The sequence below is a fragment of the Schistocerca serialis genome, chromosome 8 (assembly GCF_023864345.2).
Source record: "Schistocerca serialis cubense isolate TAMUIC-IGC-003099 chromosome 8, iqSchSeri2.2, whole genome shotgun sequence".
In the NCBI taxonomy this organism is placed as follows: Eukaryota; Metazoa; Arthropoda; class Insecta; order Orthoptera; family Acrididae; genus Schistocerca; species Schistocerca serialis.
In genome coordinates, this window is record NC_064645.1 from 323,717,083 (window position 1) to 323,734,640 (window position 17,558).

General features: G+C 38.1%; 1 protein-coding gene across 1 annotated transcript in view; it reads right to left on the minus strand.

Annotated features, from left to right (window-relative positions):
- Positions 1 to 17,558, minus strand: part of LOC126416999 (cilia- and flagella-associated protein 44-like) — a 582,681-nt gene that overhangs the window by 385,804 nt on the left and 179,319 nt on the right. Inside the window, exons 6-8 of the mRNA XM_050084886.1 lie at positions 17,080 to 17,224; positions 16,736 to 16,926; positions 14,942 to 15,577 (exon numbers count right to left, since the gene is read on the minus strand). Coding sequence (XP_049940843.1) covers positions 14,942 to 15,577; positions 16,736 to 16,926; positions 17,080 to 17,224 — 972 coding nt within the window. The remainder of the gene's footprint in view (positions 1 to 14,941; positions 15,578 to 16,735; positions 16,927 to 17,079; positions 17,225 to 17,558) is intronic.

The following is a 17,558-nucleotide window of genomic DNA, read 5'->3' on the forward strand; positions in this document are numbered from 1 at the left end:
TCACCAAACGGCAGCAGAACACACACATAAAAGATGGTTGTTAATTACTTAGGAAAAAAAGATGCTCATGTTCTTTAGCTTACCTAACATCATAATATCAAGCTTTCATTGGAGTGCCATGGTATAGTAGATAAGACAATGAACCCATTTTCAGGAGGAACAAGTTCCATATCATCTCAATTTAGGTTTTCAGTAGTTTCAATTAATCATGTGAAGAAAAAGTTTAGCAATGGTCAATTTGCTTCCTCTACCTTGGCCAACAGAGATAGTGATACACCCTTCAACCCCATCTTCTCTTGCCTTTTTCTAAAGTAGCAGTAAACCCCCTATCCATAATTCTTTAAGGAATTGAATCCCCATGTATAAAACAGCTTCAAACCTCTCATTTCTTTACAAATGAATTTATTTGTTAAGCACTTCATGTTAAGCATTTAAGTGAGAAAAATTTATAAAAGGTTTGAAATTATACTTAAAGTTTGTTGAAAGCTGCTAAGTGCTCTCATTCTAAAATACTGGTTGAATATAGTCTGGGTAACTTGCACCTCAAGACATATACAGACTTTCCAGATGGAATACATGTCTTACATTTTTTTCCAAATTTATTTGACTTCGGTACAATAGTCAAGACGTGGTTGCAGTTAATTACAGAAAGTTTACATGAATAGTTTCGGTGAAGCTCAGTTACCATTATCAAATGTAACAAGTATGAAATAACTCTGCTGTTACTTATGAGAACCTGAAATGTAAGTAACATCTAACCACGACATCCTTGTAATAGGAAACAGTACTGTGAATTTATCATGTTAAATTAAACTTCATTAAGCAGCAATGGCAAAGAAGCAACATCATTGCAATTGATCGCCCTGAAGCCTTTATCTCTACAGAACATTAAAATCTTAATGTCATATATGTTAGATTAGGATCAGCAATGTCCAACTACTTGCATAATGAACTGACAAGTGAAAGTGTTGCCTTATAAATCTTAGCAATTCTGCTATTATTCTGAAACATACATTGCTGAAGTATGAAGTGAAACCATTACCTAAAGTATTAGAATGCACCTTGATGACGTTAATGAAATAATAACACCTATGCATGAATACTTTTGTCTCCAAACCAATTGGTCTACTCTGAGAAAAAAATCTCCACATCCCAATTACTCCACATCTCAACGTCTTAAAGTTGAAAATGCATAGATTGTAATCTAGAACACAGCAATCAGTAGCGCTATGTCCAAGAAACAACTGGACAACACATATACAGCTGAGGTTAACACATTATTGATCAACACTGTAGACACAGCACTCACAGCACTCAATAGTGCTGCATCCAAGAAACAATTGTTTGAAACTTCCTGGCAGATTAAAACTGTGTGCCCGACCGAGACTCAAACTCGGGACCTTTGCCTTTCGTGGGCAAGTGCTCTACCAACTGAGCTACCGAAGCACGACTCACGCCCGGTACTCACAGCTTTACTACTCAAGAGGACATCGTTATCAGGAGAAAGAAAACTGGCGTTCTACGGATCGGAGCGTGGAATGTCAGATCCCTTAATCGGGCAGGTAGGTTAGAAAATTTAAAAAGGGAAATGGATAGGTTAAAGTTAGATATAGTGGGAATTTGTGAAGTTCGGTGGCAGGAGGAACAAGACTTTTGGTCAGGTGAATACAGGGTTATAAATACAAAATCAAATAGGGGTAATAAAAAGATAGGTGTGTGGGTAAGCTACCACAAACAGCATAATGAACACATTATTGTGGCTAAGATAAGACACGAAGCCCATGCCTACTACAGTAGTACAAGTTTATATGCCAACTAGCTCTGCACAGGATGAAGAAATTGATGAAATGTATGATGAGATAAAAGAAATTACTCAGGTAGTGAAACGAGATGAAAATTTAATAGTCATGGGTGACTGGAATTCGAGAGTAGGAAAAGGGAGAGAAGGAAACATAGTAGGAGAATATGGATTGGGGTTAAGAAATGAAAGAGGAAGCTGCCTGGTAGAATTTTGCACAGAGCATAACTTAATCATAGCTAACACTTGGTTCACGAATCATGAAAGAAGGTTGTATAAATGGAAGAATCCTGGAGATACTAGTAGGTATCAGATAGATTATATAATGGTAAGACAGAGATTTAGGAACCAGGTTTTAAACTGTAAGATATTTCCAGGGGCAGATGTGGACTCTGACCACAATCTATTGGTTATGAACTGTAGATTAAAACTGAAGAAACTGCAAAAAGGTGGGAATTTAAGGAGATGGGATCTGGATAAACTGAAAAAACTAGAGGTTGTACAGAGTTTCAGGGAGAGCATAAGGGAGCAATTGACAGGAATCAGTGAAATAAATACAGTAGAAGAAGAATGGGTAGCTCTGAGGGATGAAGTAGTGAAGGCAGCAGAGGATCAAGTAGGTAAAAAGACGAGGGCTAGTAGAAATACTTGCGTAACAGAAGAAATATTGAATTTAATTGATGAAAGGAGAAAATATAAAAATGAAGTAAATGAAACAGGCAAAAAAGAATACAAACATCTCAAAAATGAGATCAACAGGAAGTGCAAAATGGCTAAGCAGGGATGACTAGAGGACAAATGTAAGGATGTAGAGGCTTATCTCACTAGGGGCAAAATAGATTCTGCCTACAGGAAAATTAAACAGACCTTTGGAGAAAAGAGAGCCACTTGTATGAATATTAAGAGCTCAGATGGAAACCCAGTTCCAAGCAAAGAAGGGAAAGCAGAAAGGTGGAAGGAGTATATAGAGGGTCTATATAAGGGCGATGTACTTGAGGACAATATTACAGAAATGGAAGAGGATGTAGATGAAGATGAAATGGGAGATATGATACTGCGTGATGAGTTTGACAGAGCTCTGAAAGACCTAAGTCGAAACAAGGCCCCAGGAGTAGACAACATTCCATTAGAACTACTGACGGCCTTGGGAGAGCCAGTCCTGACAGAACTCTACCATCTGGTGTGCAAGATGTATGAGACAGGCGAAATACCCTCAGACTTCAAGAAGAATATAATAATTCAAATCCCAAAGAAAGCAGGTGTTGACAGATGTGAAAATTACCGAACTATCAGATTAATAAGTCACAGCTGCAAAATACTAACACGAATTCTTCACAGATGAATGGAAACACTGGTAGAAGCCGACCTCGGGGAAGACCAGTTTGGATTCTGTAGAAATGTTGGAACACATGAGGCACTACTGACCTTACGACTTTTCTTAGAAGAAAGACTAAGGAAAGGCAAACCCACGTTTCTAGCATTTGTAGACATGGAGAAAGCTTTTGACAATGTTGACTGGAATACTCTCTTCAACATTCTAAAGGTGGCAGGGGTAAAATACAGGGAGCAAAAGGCTATTTACAATTTGTACAGAAACCAGAAGGCAGTTATAAGAGTCGAGGGACATGAAAGGGAAGCAGTGGTTGGGAAGGGAGTGAGACAGGGTTGTAGCCTCTCCCCAATGATATTCAATCTGTATATTGAGCAAGCAGTAAAGGAAACAAAAGAAAAATTTGGTGCAGGTATTAAAACCCATGGAGAAGAAATAAAAACTTTGAGGTTTGCCGATGACATTGTAATTCTGTCAGAGACAGCAAAGGACTTGGAAGAACAGTTGAACGGAATGGACAGTGTCTTGAAAGGAGGATATAAGATGAACATCAACAAAAGCAAAACGAGGATAATGGAATGTAGTCGAATTAAGTCGGGTGATGCTGAGGGAATTAGATTAGGAAATGACACACTTAAAGTAGTAAAGGAGTTTTGCTATTAGGGGAACAAAATAACTGATGATGGTCAAAGTAGAGAGGATATAAAATGTAGACTAGATATAAAATGTAGCGTTTCTGAAGAAGAGAAATTTGTTAACATCGAGTATAGATTTAAGTGTCAGGAAGTCGTTTCTGAAAGTATTTGTATGGAGTGTAGCCATGTATGGAAGTGAAACATGGACGATAAATAGTTTGGACAAGAAGAGAATAGAAGCTTTCGAAATGTGGTGCTACAGAAGAATGCTGAAGATTAGATGGGTAGATCACATAACTAATGAGGAGGTATTGAATAGAATTGGGGAGAAGAGGAGTTTGTGGCACAACTTGACAAGAAGAAGGGACCGGTTGGTAGGACATGTTCTGAGGCATCAGGGGATCACAAATTTAGCATTGGAGGGCAGTGTGGAGGGTATAAATCGTAGAGGGAGACCAAGAGATGAATACACTAAGCAGATTCAGAAGGATGTAGGTTGTAGTAAGTACTGGGAGATGAAGAAGCTTGCACAGGATAGAGTAGCATGGAGAGCTGTATCAAACCAGTCTCAGGACTGAAGACCACAACAACAAAATGGCTTGACTACTGTACTGAAGTCAAATAAATTTTAGAAAACCTAGTCACACTTCTTAAAACAGGCATGTCTAATTACAAAACTTGTCTTACTGTTTTAAACCTTTAACACAAGATATTAATAAATAGATTATGAAAGCATTTTTAAATTCAGTCAATGATTGTACAAATAAATGAAAACAAAATTTTTGTTGCCCCTGGAAACTGTTAGATAAGCAACCTGCAACTGGGATCATGCACCAACTCGGTTGGGTATTTAGTAATATAGGTACTGCTACTCATCAAGCTCTTCATAATGCAGACTTGCTGATTTCTAGCACTGTGACCTGAAGCTTTTGCATTGCAAATAATCATTAACAAAGGTACTGAACTAGGCCTTCAGGTAGCATGCCAGGGGATAATAATTTAAGATTTCTCATAAATTTCAGTAGGTTCACATTTGGTTACTGAGAGTGAAGTGGAGGAGTAGTATAAAAACAAAATAAAAAACATAGGACATAGATTGTTATTCACTGGATAATACAGAGTGAGTCAAAAAGATGGACACAGTTTCAATTGGCTATATTTCCTCCACAATATTTTGCACTTGAAATCTGTCAAGTGTATCTGAAAGAAGATGTTGTAAAATTTTGAATAATACCACTACAGTATCAAGCACTGCACTGTCTAAAGTGTATATCATGTCAGTTATAACCAAGATGGCTACTATACAACACAAGATCTTTGCATTCGTGAGTTCAGTAAAAGAGAGTCTGCAACTGCAGTACAACTTGCAATTTGGTGTAAGGTTAACACTGAACCTCCAGCAAGGAAGAGCACTGATCATTGAGATAAATAATTTGATGAAACTGGTTCTCTGTGTAAAAGTAAAAGCCCAGGCCAACAAATGTATCAAAAGAGTGAGCTCTGAATGTAGCCCAATGAAATCTACCTGTAGTTTAAACTTGGACTACTGCAAACAGCTGTCTAGTGTGCATTGAGGTGCCAATTAGTGTACAAATGATACCATATACAACTGGTACAGGATCTTCACGAAAACAGTAAGATAAAGCACATAGAATTTTATGAGCATATGGTCTGAAACATGGAAGAAGATGAATTGTTTCTCCCTTGTGTAATAATTAGTGGTGAAACTATGTTTCACCTACATGAACATGTCAAGTTGCAGACAGGCGCAATTAAAAGATACATATTGCTTCTGGTCAGTCTTCATCACTAAAAGAAACACACACACACACACACACACACACACACACACACACACACACACACAAAAGCAAGCACACCTCACACATACATGACTGCCTAACCACCAACGCCAGCATCTCAGGCCAGAATGAGCCTTCTGACCCGAGATGCTGGAGTTGGCAGTCATGCGTGTGTGTGTGTGTGTGTGTGTGTGTGTGTGTGTGTGTGTGTGTGTGTGTGTGTGTGTGTGTGCGTGTGTGTGTGTGTGTGTCTGTGTAGGTGTGTGAATGGTGCATGTGTGCGTGTCTTTCTTACAGACAAAAGCTGTGTGCGAAAGCTATAAGGTGTCTTTTAATCGTCCCTGTCTGCAACTTGACGTGTCTTCTTTATGGTAAGTAGCAATCTGTCTTTCCTACATTGTTTAGATTCATACCTGGAGTTTCCTTTGTTTGATTTTCACATAAATGGAAAAATCCACATATAACAATGGAAAATGAGCAGTACAGTAACAAAGTTAATGTGTTTTGTGCCATATTGTTGATGAAGGTTTGTGGACCTTTCTTTTTTGATGACAATACTGTTACTGGAGCAATGTATCTCATAATCCTGCGTAACTGTCTTTTTCCTCAAATGAATGCAGACTCAGGCGATTACATTTTGCAACAGGATGATGCTCCATCCCATTGGTATCTGAAAGTTTGATGTTTCCTGAATGAATCTCTTCCTAAATGATGGATAGGTTGCATGTGGAATGAAGACCTGGAGCTTCACTTCTGGCTACCAGTGTCTCCTGATTTTTTTTTTTTTTTAGGGGTTAGTGAAAGATGCATATAATGTACCACCACTTTCCACAGTTCTCAATGACCTAAGAAAACGCATCACAGCTGTGGTTCATCATCGAGTGTGGCGTGAGTTCAGCGATGGTCGAGGTGTCATATGTGCAGGCAGAGCAAGACATATTGAACGTCTGTAAACTTCAATGTATGTATAATCAAATGCAATTTATAGAATTAAAATGCAACATATAGTTCAGGAAATATACCCACCTGAATCTGTGTCCTTTTTGACTCACCCTGTATATTTGTGCCTCAGTACAGATACTTGTCCTTCAAATATTCCAGTCATTTCACTGGGCCTTGTACTCAATTCTGTCAATGATATTTTCTAACCATTAGCTTCCATTATTTAAAAAATGCTGTTGGTGTGGGCAGAAATTGTTTTGACATATAGACAGATTGTTACCATTCATACTTGTTGTGCTTGTTTTATGTGGTTCAATAGAAGTTTGCCATTACACTGAGCCACAGAAAAGGGTAAAAGATCTACTTTTAAAGTTTTTCAAAGAACAATGAACAAAACACTATTTTTTGTACAGATTATTTTGTTATTCCTCTACTGCTTTGAAATTTATGCACTTTTATTTGTAATCAAACCAATTTCAGAAACAATTTTTCCACTCTAAAGTTGGTATCTGAAAAACATGGTTTTGGAAGAATTCAAAAGTTCCTTGTGGCGATAAAAATCATTGCCTAACATCTTTTTGTTTAATGCAAGGGAACAAAATTAAGTTTAATATTTTAATAACATAGTTCTTATTATAGGAAACAGCAATCTATAATTATTATAAATAAACTGGAAGCAGCCTTGATCACATAAATTTTTTAATGTAGTGACCAGTTTCGATCTTATTATAAGTTCATCTTCAGACCATAATTGTCTTTTAGAGGCAGTAGCACATGGCAACCCTCTTGCTTGTGGCTGGTGGTGTACGCAGTACTGAACTGGGTAGTTGTTGAGACAGATAGAGGCGGGGGTGAGCAGAGACAGGGGAGAGGGAAATGGACAGAGAGAGGGGACAAGGGGGAGATGTACGAGGCAGGCAGAAGGTGTGGAGTGATGGTGGGCAGGCGGAAAAGGAAGGGGTGAGGTGGAGATGGAAAGAGAGATGGGGAGGAGTATATGGTCAGAGAGAGAGGATGGAGAAAATGGACGTAGAGGAGATGACAAGACAGGGTAGTGTGGAGGAGGAGATAGATGCAGGTGAGGATGAGGTGAACTCACAGAGCAGGAAGGGTGGACACAGAGAGGGGGGGGGAGGTGTGTTCAATATATATGTTGAACGCTAATGTGAATGAAGCCGAGGGAAACAGCTAGCTGTATGTACAAATAATTGTACTCTCTGGTCAGGGAGGTAGTTTGCCTCAGCACATGCTAAATGTAACTTTTGAGTAAAGTATTACCAACTATGTTCAGAGACCATCCTTTACTCCTAGAGATGGCTGGCTGACTAGGTGAAGACAGATAATCTCACCCATAGAATAGTAGCAGAGCTATTGTTTTGCACTGTTGAACCCAGAACAGTGGTTCTCAGGTTTGGAGCAGATTGGAAGATCTAATCTAAAGGCTCATATGATTTTGAGACAGTATCCAATGCAAATTTCTCGGCCTCCGCTATCAGGTGGACAGCTGTAGGGTACACCTTAATAGGTCTGGCATGCACCACACACAAGAAGTATGTACTGGGGTAGTGGAGTACATGTGGGATGCACATGTGGGATTTGTAGGATAGAGAAATCCATCGACAGGTCCAATAAAATGCCTTCTGAATCCACACACACTAGCATTCTTTGTAGCAGTCTGGAGATATAAAATGTTAATTTAGTATCAATTAACTGCAATCTTTTGAAAGATACCGGAACTTATCTTGCTTATAAATGGTAATAATGCCCACATAGTTTTATGGACAGAAAGCTAGCTTACAGCAGATATTAATAGCAATGAATTTCTAAACTCCAACTGAAACATTTATCACAAAGGTATGTTGAACACTGGTGGTAAACACTTGTTTATAGCAACAAAAATATGATAATATCTAGTGAGGTTAGTACAGTCTCAGAATGCAAAATAATTTGAGTGAAGATAAGTGTTACCGTTGGATCAAACATGGTAATCAGATGCTTTTATGCACCCTCTGCATCAGTATCAGTCATGGTGGAACAGTTGCGAGGAAACATGAAGAATATTTTGCACAAATTTCATTTTCGTGTTTCACCAGCTATACCCTGGGAGACTCAAAGTCATTAGGACAGGTAGCAGGGCAGAGAATCATGTAGAACTGTTTTAAGTGCCTTATCAATAAATTACTTTGAGCAGTCAATCAGAGAACCAGCTCTTGAAATTAACATCTTAGATCAGCTGGTGGCAAACTGACCCGAATTTTCTGGTTCAGTTAGCAAAGAACAGGGAATCCGTGATCATAAGGCTGACACTGCATCACTGAATATGTCTGTAAGTAGGAATACAAAGAAAGGCAGGAAGATCTTTCAGTTTAGCAAGAGCAACAAGAGACATATTTCAGATTACCTTACTGGTCATCATGAAAATGTCATCTCCAGTATTGAGCATCAATGGACGAAATTAAAGAGCATTGTAAAACATGCTTTACACCAGTATATACCAAACAGACTAGTGAGGATGGAAAAGACCCACTGTGATTTGACAACTGTGTTAGGAACTTAACAGCAAATTTAAACATAGCCAAAGTCTCATAGACAAGCAAAAACTTGAGGATCAGAATTTCCAAATCAATGGGAAATAGCACAGGTAATTCCAACTTTTGAGAATGGTCATCTAACATACACACAAAACTATACACCTATATCTCTGATGTCAAACTGTTGCAGAATTTTGGAACATGTTTTATGATCACATATTATGACATTTCTGAAGATTGAAAATCCCCTCTGTGTGAGGCAACATGGGTTCTGAAAACAACTGTGAAACCCAGCTCACTCTGTTCGTCCACGAGACAAAGAAAGCAGTAGATATAGGTGCCTTGGTACGTACCATGTTCCTCAAGGCCTCATGGTCATCTAACGAACAACATACAAGCATATGGATTATCAGACCAACTGTGTGATTGGACTGAAGAGTTTCTAGCAAACAAAACATAGTATGTCATTTTGAACACAGAAAAGTCATCAGACATGAAAGTAACTTTGGACATGCCCGGGGGGAGTGTTAGAAGACAATTACTTTTCATAATATACAGAAATGACATAGCATAAAAAATCAGAAGTTTCATGAGGCTTTTGTAACTCATAATGCTAGAAAATCATAGGGAAATGCAGGAAGACATGCAGAGGATCAATGCTTGGTGCAGGGAATGGCAACTGACCCTAAACATAAAAAATGTAATGTATTGTGAATACACAGACAGAGATACCCCTTACTGCAATCATTAAAAAAATTGCAGGACAATCACTGGAAGCAAATACTTCCATAAAATATCTAGCAGTATGGGTATGAAGCGATTTGAAGTAGAACGACCACATAAAATTAATCACAAGTAAGGCAGATGCCACACTGAGATTCATTGGAAGAAGTCTCAGGAAATGCAGTCCATCAGCAAACAAAATAGCGTGCAAAACACTAGTTCCACTAATACAATGAATACTGCTTGTCAGTATGAGATCTGTACTGAGTACGGCAGCATATTTTGTTACAGGTTCATTCAGTAAGCATGAAAGCGTTACTGAGTGAGATGCTCATCCAACTCCAGTGGCAGATGTTATCACATTATGGTTTACTGTTAAAGTTTGAGAGTGTACGTTCCTAGAAGAGTCGACCAATATATTGCTTCCTCCTATGTATTTCTCACAAAAATACCACAAAGATAAATTATAAATTTAAAGAGATTCGAGACCACAAGGAGGCTTACTAGCAATTGTTCTTCCCACAAACCATATGCGACTGGAACAGGAAAAGCGGGAAGTGACAGTGGGACGCAATGTACCCTCTGCCATACAGTGTACGATGTTTTGTAGAGAATAGATATAGATTTAAATGTAGATTAGTTCTTGTTGGTGATCCTGTCCTCATAACTGGTACCTGATATTAGATTCTACAGGTCATAGTTTGATGGAAACACTGGGTGTCTTGGACATCGAGATTACTGTGGCTCCAATAAGGCTACACAGAGGTTGTCGCCTTAATGGCCTCAACCTGACTGCAGACAGTATGCTTCTATTATGATCCTCATTCTCAAGGTAGAAATGTACGTGCACGTTAAAGCATTAGTGACTCAGTACATTAAATATCAAGCTTTTTTGGAGAGGGGAGGGGGGAGGCAGAGGAGGGGAGAAAGAGAGAGAGAGAGAGAGAGAGAAGCTTGAATCTCATGAAGTGCCTAAGGTGATGCAACTGTGTTGTTAAACACAACAGGTGGGATGACATGATTTGTCTGACCAACATCTACTTTCATTTGGATGGTCTGCGAACAATGAAGACAATTACAGGAGATGGAATAAATTTCAGGTGGGAATTCAGAAAATATTTGGCATTAACCAGCAACAAGTCTGCAAACCTGAAGAACAGAGCGCAATGCTAGGGGAAGATAACACAGTTTTATATACAGAGTGAACCTAAATATGATGGAAGCTGCCAAAGCTTCATATCTCATAAAGTGCCTGCCAAGGGATGTCATCAAGTGCTCCTTTTGAAGGATGTCACCACCACAGAGGACATGATCAAGTGGTGCCAAAACATTGAGGCAATGCACAAGAGAAGAGCAGCTGCAAGATGTTTAACCAACTTCTGAATGTCATACCAATGGCATTATTCATGGAAGACCATAATAACATCACATTGCTAATATGGCAAACAGTAAGAGAAGAGGTACGAAGATTTACACCACCTATTATTGTCAAACTCAGATGACCAGAAGCAGCCAAGTTGAATCTCAAACCAAACCAGGGGGTAGCAAAGCTAATTTATTGGTACAAATGGCTCTAAGCACTACAGGACTTAACATCTGAGATCATCAGTCCCCTAGCTTAGAACTACTGAAACCTAACTAACCTAAGGACATCACACACATCCATGCCCGAGGCAGGATTCGAACCTGCGACCGTAGTAGCCGCGTGGTTCCAGACTGAAGCGCCTAGAACCGCTCGACCACAGCAGCTGGCACTAATTTATTAAGAGTTTCAGCAATGTCAACAAGACATGCAAAATTTGAGGAATGGACTCGAACACCACAGAATTATGTCACAATCGACAGACATTATCCAAGGCTCTTGATGACACAGATACAGCTGGATCCCTCACCAATTCAATTGCCAAACAGAAAAAATAACATTTGCAGAATGTAGGACAACATGACAGTATGTTTCCATTGGTTATGTAGTATGCCTACAATACTGTAACAAGAGATGGAGAGTGTTTGATGACCACTACACCATAAGATATAGAAAAACAGAGCAATTCTACACACATCAGCCAACTGATGCTAAAGACAACCAACTTGTGGGATGAAACCACTGCCAACAGTATATAACATTGCTCTTCAACACATGGATGCCATTCCCTGTCACTATACGGAGGTTTTGGCCATTCACAGAGAAACAGGTAAACAAAACAAGGTAACAAACTATAGAAATGAAACTGCCGCAGATAAAAATCCTACATGGACTTCAGCTGCAAAGATGTCAGTAAATTACATCAACATCACCAATGACGAGCAATCTGTCCAGGCACGTGTCAATCCTTGACCCATCCTAAAATATTCCTCAAGGGTGTGGGATCCATACCAAATAGTAGTAACTGGAAAGACTGAACATATACAGAGATCGGCAGCACAAATGATCACAGATTTGTTTGATCCGTGGGACAGTGACATGGAGATGCTGAAGAAACTGAACTGGCAGACTCTTGATGAGAGATGTATACTACTCCGGGAAAGCCTACTTACATAGTTGATGATAGATGTATACTGTCCTGGGAAAGCCTACTTACATAGTTTTATAAACTGGCTTTAAATGATGGCTATAGGAATATACTATAACCCCCTGTGTATCAGTCCCATATGGATCACAAGGACAAGACTGGGTTAATTACAGCATGCACATGAAGACATAGAAAGGTTTTTGTCACCAATTTCCATGAACAGCCACAACTCATTCCTAATGGTTAGCGTATAATGGTAACTAAACCAATCTAAGATGGTCAGATCGGTGCATTGATGGAGAATGATGCTATTGCTACTATTAGCAGCAGAGCAATCTACTTGCTAACCACCAGCCTCTGGACTCAATGAGAAATGTCCATTAGCGCTAACCACTCTACACAAATTTTCAGGCACATTCACGTCTTAAGTAAGGACAAGGCTTACCAGATGACCAGACACAAACAGCATATTAACACCACGAATCATACTCTATAGTCAGCAATATATAAAATGTCTCCAGCCAAACAACACACAATTCTGAAAGAAGTGGAGAAAATGTTGCAATGTTGCAAGACAGCAACATTCAGCTGTTAAAAAATCCAAGGTCTTTAGTTGTGTTTCCTGTCAAGACAAAAGATGGTACATGGTGTTTCTCTGGCAGTTACAGTGGCCAAACAAAATAAACAAAAAGGATATATGCCCATTGCCATAAACTGATTACACCTTGGACTATCTAAAGGGAGTGAAATATTTCTCCACTTAAGATATGCAAACTGGCAACTGGCACATGGAGGCTGATGAGGCTCAATGGGGAAAGGGTGCTTTCATAACACCTGATGGTCTCTAAGAGTTCAAATAACAATATTTGATGTGTCCAGTCTGCTTCAGTATCTTAAGTGTGTCTTTGCTATCTGGATGACACTGACTTCTTGAAGAGATTTTAAGAGTACATAAAATGTACTAAAGCATGTACACAATGCAAGTCTTAATTTAAATCTGAGAAAGTGCTTCTTTGGTGCCTAACAAGTAACAATCTTGTGGTACCTTGTTAACAGAAACATTGTCTGTCCTGATACAGAAAATGTAAGAGCCCTAACAGATTTTACAACTGCTTGCCACATTAAGGATGCGAAAGATTTCCTTTGAATGCGCTCCTTCTACAGATGCTTCTTAAATGATTTCAGTTGTAAAGCAAGATCACTAGAAGAACTGTTGCACAGGGACGCCAATGTTTCTTGAAGTGAGAAGTAAGAAAGACCCTTCTGTATCCTTAAGAGGCACTGTCATCTTCACCAATTGCGGCACATTTTGTCAAGAATACTGGGACAGATCCACACACTGATGCTTGGTTGGGATACCTGTTATAGGACAGGTGCAATTCTAGTGCAAATTCAGGATCTTGCTGAAAGAGTGATTGCATATACTTCCTGAGTAATCTCCAAGGCTGAGAAGAATTCTGTATGACAGAAGTAATGCCTTGCAATTGTTTGGACAACCAGTAAGTTCTGCCCTCATTTATTTGGTAGAGAATTCACTGTTGTAATAGACCATCATTCTTTATGTTGGTTGACAAGCCTGAAGGATTCACCAAAACATTCAAATAACTTTTCAGAATGCAGCAGCATGTCGTCAGTGACAACCACTAGTATTTTGACAGGTGTGTACCTATCATTTTCAAGGCAAAACTAGATATGACCGATACCAGATGTTACTGACAGTGAAAATTACTAAACAGCAGGTGAGATAGCATTAACTCTGTCCCACTGTTTTTTGACAAGAGGGTGGGCAGGATTCCAAGCAGAATTTAATCAAAAACCTCCATCTCTATTTACAAGATAACTTGCTAATTTAATCTCCCTATCCCAATAGTTGGAGGTTCACACCAGACACTTCATGTTGTTATATTCCATAGGATGACTGGTGCCAAGACAACGCTCTGCAATAGCTGATTTGTTCGGCTGTTGTAAGTGAGTGTGACGCTTATGCACACTACATTGGTCCTGACAGTCTGACCAATATACGACATGTCACAACTGCAAGGAATACAATAGACATCCATCTCACACAAACGCAGGAGTTTTCGATATCAGTTTTATCTCCTTTGTATAATAAAATGGAGTCGTCAACATATCTCCTGTAATATACAATTTTCTCAGTGATATTAGGATTTTCATCAAAGAATTTGTTTTCTAAGTGATTTACAAAAATGTCAGCCAGCGTCCCAGCTAAACTGTTCCCCATTGCCAGCCCGTCTTTCTGTTGATAAATTTTACCATTGAAAGTAAAGTAATTGAACGCAAGACTTGTTCCAACATTTCCACTAGTTCAATCACTTCCCCCAGTGCCAATTTACCATGAGTGAGGAGATTGTTCTTAATTATCTCAATCGTTTCTTTTACGGGAATGTTTGTGTACAGATTGGTGATATCCAATGAAGCTAGTGACGCATTCTGAGGTATAAGTACGTCTTTAATTTGCTCGGCAAATTTGTAGCTGTTGCTAATGTTGAAAGTCCGACGATATGTATATGCCGCCTTTAATCTGTTATTTAGCTCTTTATTTAATTTATAACTTGGGCTGCTGGTGTTATTAACGATTGGGCGAATCGATTTTTCAATTTTATGGAGCTTTATTTGTGACCGTAATTCGGGGATTCGCGGATTCATTACTTTCAGTTTAAACTTTTCCTCCTCTGTGAATAGAAACACACTGTTATCTATTTGTTTCCTTATTTCTGTTTGAAATTTCTTGGTTGGATCTTTCTTGACTTCTACTATTCCGATTTCCATAAAGAACTTTTCAGTTTTCTCTATATAGTCTGTATCATGTATTAAAACCATTGTGCCGCCCTTATCTGCCTTTGTGACGATAGCCTTACGTGATTCTAACTTCTTATTCAAGCCCTTAAGAGTTAGTTCATTTCTGTTCTTGTGAGCAGAGTGCATTTCATCTATAATCGACTCCTTTACTTTAATTGCCATGTTTGTCTGTTCGTATCTATTCATATTTGCGATATCACATGCAATTTTCACTTCTGCGACAGTCTTTTTTATTGTATTTGAGTTAACTGCGGGATTTAGGTTATATTGCAGCCCTTTATTTAAAAGGTTCTGCTCATCCTTTGTTAATTCTATCTCAGTTAAGTTCACAACCCTCTCACAAAAAGTATGCAACTTCTTATATGCCGTTTCGTTATCAATATTAAAATCTACACCTAGGTTAAAAAGCTTCTTCTGATGTCTGTTTAGAGTTAATTCTCGCTCCCTGTCAATTCTATTTTCAATCTCTCTGCTTACGTATGTGAACTGTAATGGAGATAAAATGTCACCTAAAATCAAGTGAAGATTAAAAGCTTCTCTATTTAACTCGTCTTTCATTTTATATGCTTCTCGAATTTGAATTTTAACCCATAATACTTTACTTTTACGCGGCGATGGACATCAGACGACTGAGCGGACCACGGCACAACACCAAAATGGCGGGAACCACGGAAGCAGACCGTAGAGGAAAACAAGTTCACACCAGCACCATAGATATATAAATCGCCCTATGCTTTTTAGATCGTATAAAAATGATAATTTTACTGTTTTTTAATCCTGACAAGTACAGATTTTAACTTTGCCATCTACATATTTTAATTAAATATTTTTAATATAAAAAAGATCTACTGAATACAGTATGTGCAAATGGAATGTAACAAATGTACCCGACGCCACCTGTCGGTAATAGTGTTATAATTAATATAAATGACGTGCACTCTGCCAACCAATTTTATGTGACGTAGCAACGTGAAAGTTGCTGGATTTGAACGGGTTACTCCTGTAACTGAAATATCAGGTACGTTCTGGTACATTTGATGTTGATTAGATAGGATGAAAAAGATTTGCTTCCGTGAAATAGTAAAATAGTATCATTATTTTTACAGATCTGATGATGGTCCTGAATGAACCGAAACCGGTCATATGAATAAAAAACTTGCAATCAAGACTGATTTTAAGTAACATTATAAAATCACTGATTGCTGTTATCCCATAAGACATTATGTCTGTTTTTGCAAACTTTCAGAGATTTAAGTTTTTAAACAAACAAACATGAGATTTTGGTTAACAACATGTCACTTTAATTAATATATAAAAAACAAGTGCATATTTAAATCCAACAGTGTGACAAAATTTACAAGAAATTAAGTGAAGAACTTTCAGATATTTACACTTTTGTACAAATGAACATTTACATTTTTGTTTATCTAGATTGTCTTCATAGGTCTGTGGATGATTGTTTTGACTACTGAAAATGATGATACAGTGTACTATGTACTTTATCTGATTTTGTTGATGATAAACAAATTTAGAAAGAACAAAACCATGATGACCTTCTGTGTTGTGATACAATGATATGCTTTACAGAAACCTTTTTTTTCCACAAATCCTATAATGAATTGTAAAACAAGTGCTCATATGTACCTGTGCAAACCAATATGTACTTTCTGGATCCTCAGGGAACTGCTTAACTATAAATATCAAATCTGATTTTCTCGGACCAGATCCAATTTCAAAAGAGTAATACGGTTTCATTTCTAGTTTGAATTCCTCCTCTGTAGGATCTGCTTTGTCAATGATCTCATAATACCATGTGTTTATAATGCCGTCTCTACCTGTTCAAATCATATATGTTGTTTTAATATATCAAATTCGTTACTCAATTTGCACGATAATGATAAAATTTCATTGGCTAAATACTATCATTCAATGAAATCATACATGTGAAAGTTAATTTAAAAAATGAATAATAAATAGCAAACACTTACCAACTGTCACCAACTCTTTCCCATCTAGAAACATTTGTGTTATTGGACCTTTATGACATTTATTATTTCCCATGCCAACTACTTCCAGTTTAATAAGACCTTCATTCCACAGCAACATATTTCCCCATTGACAACCAGAGATCACCTAAAGTCAGGGTGACATTGTCAACTGTGCACTCATGTTATCTCATTTTTTATTGTTACATATGCCAACAAAAAGCAATGGAATTGGCAAAAGGCATTTATCTGCTCCAGATTATAATGCAGCATAAATAATGAGTCTACAGATAAAAATTAAAACTGACAGGCAACAATATTATCAGTCCAAGTTGGGAAAAATATGGAGCAGAAGGGTCTAAAATATTGTATGCAAATCAACAAGTACATATGACTAACATCAAGCTCAATATCCATTCTTTGAGGGTTTCTTCCTATTTGTTTACATTCAGACTACCTTAGAATAATAGATAGAGACCAAA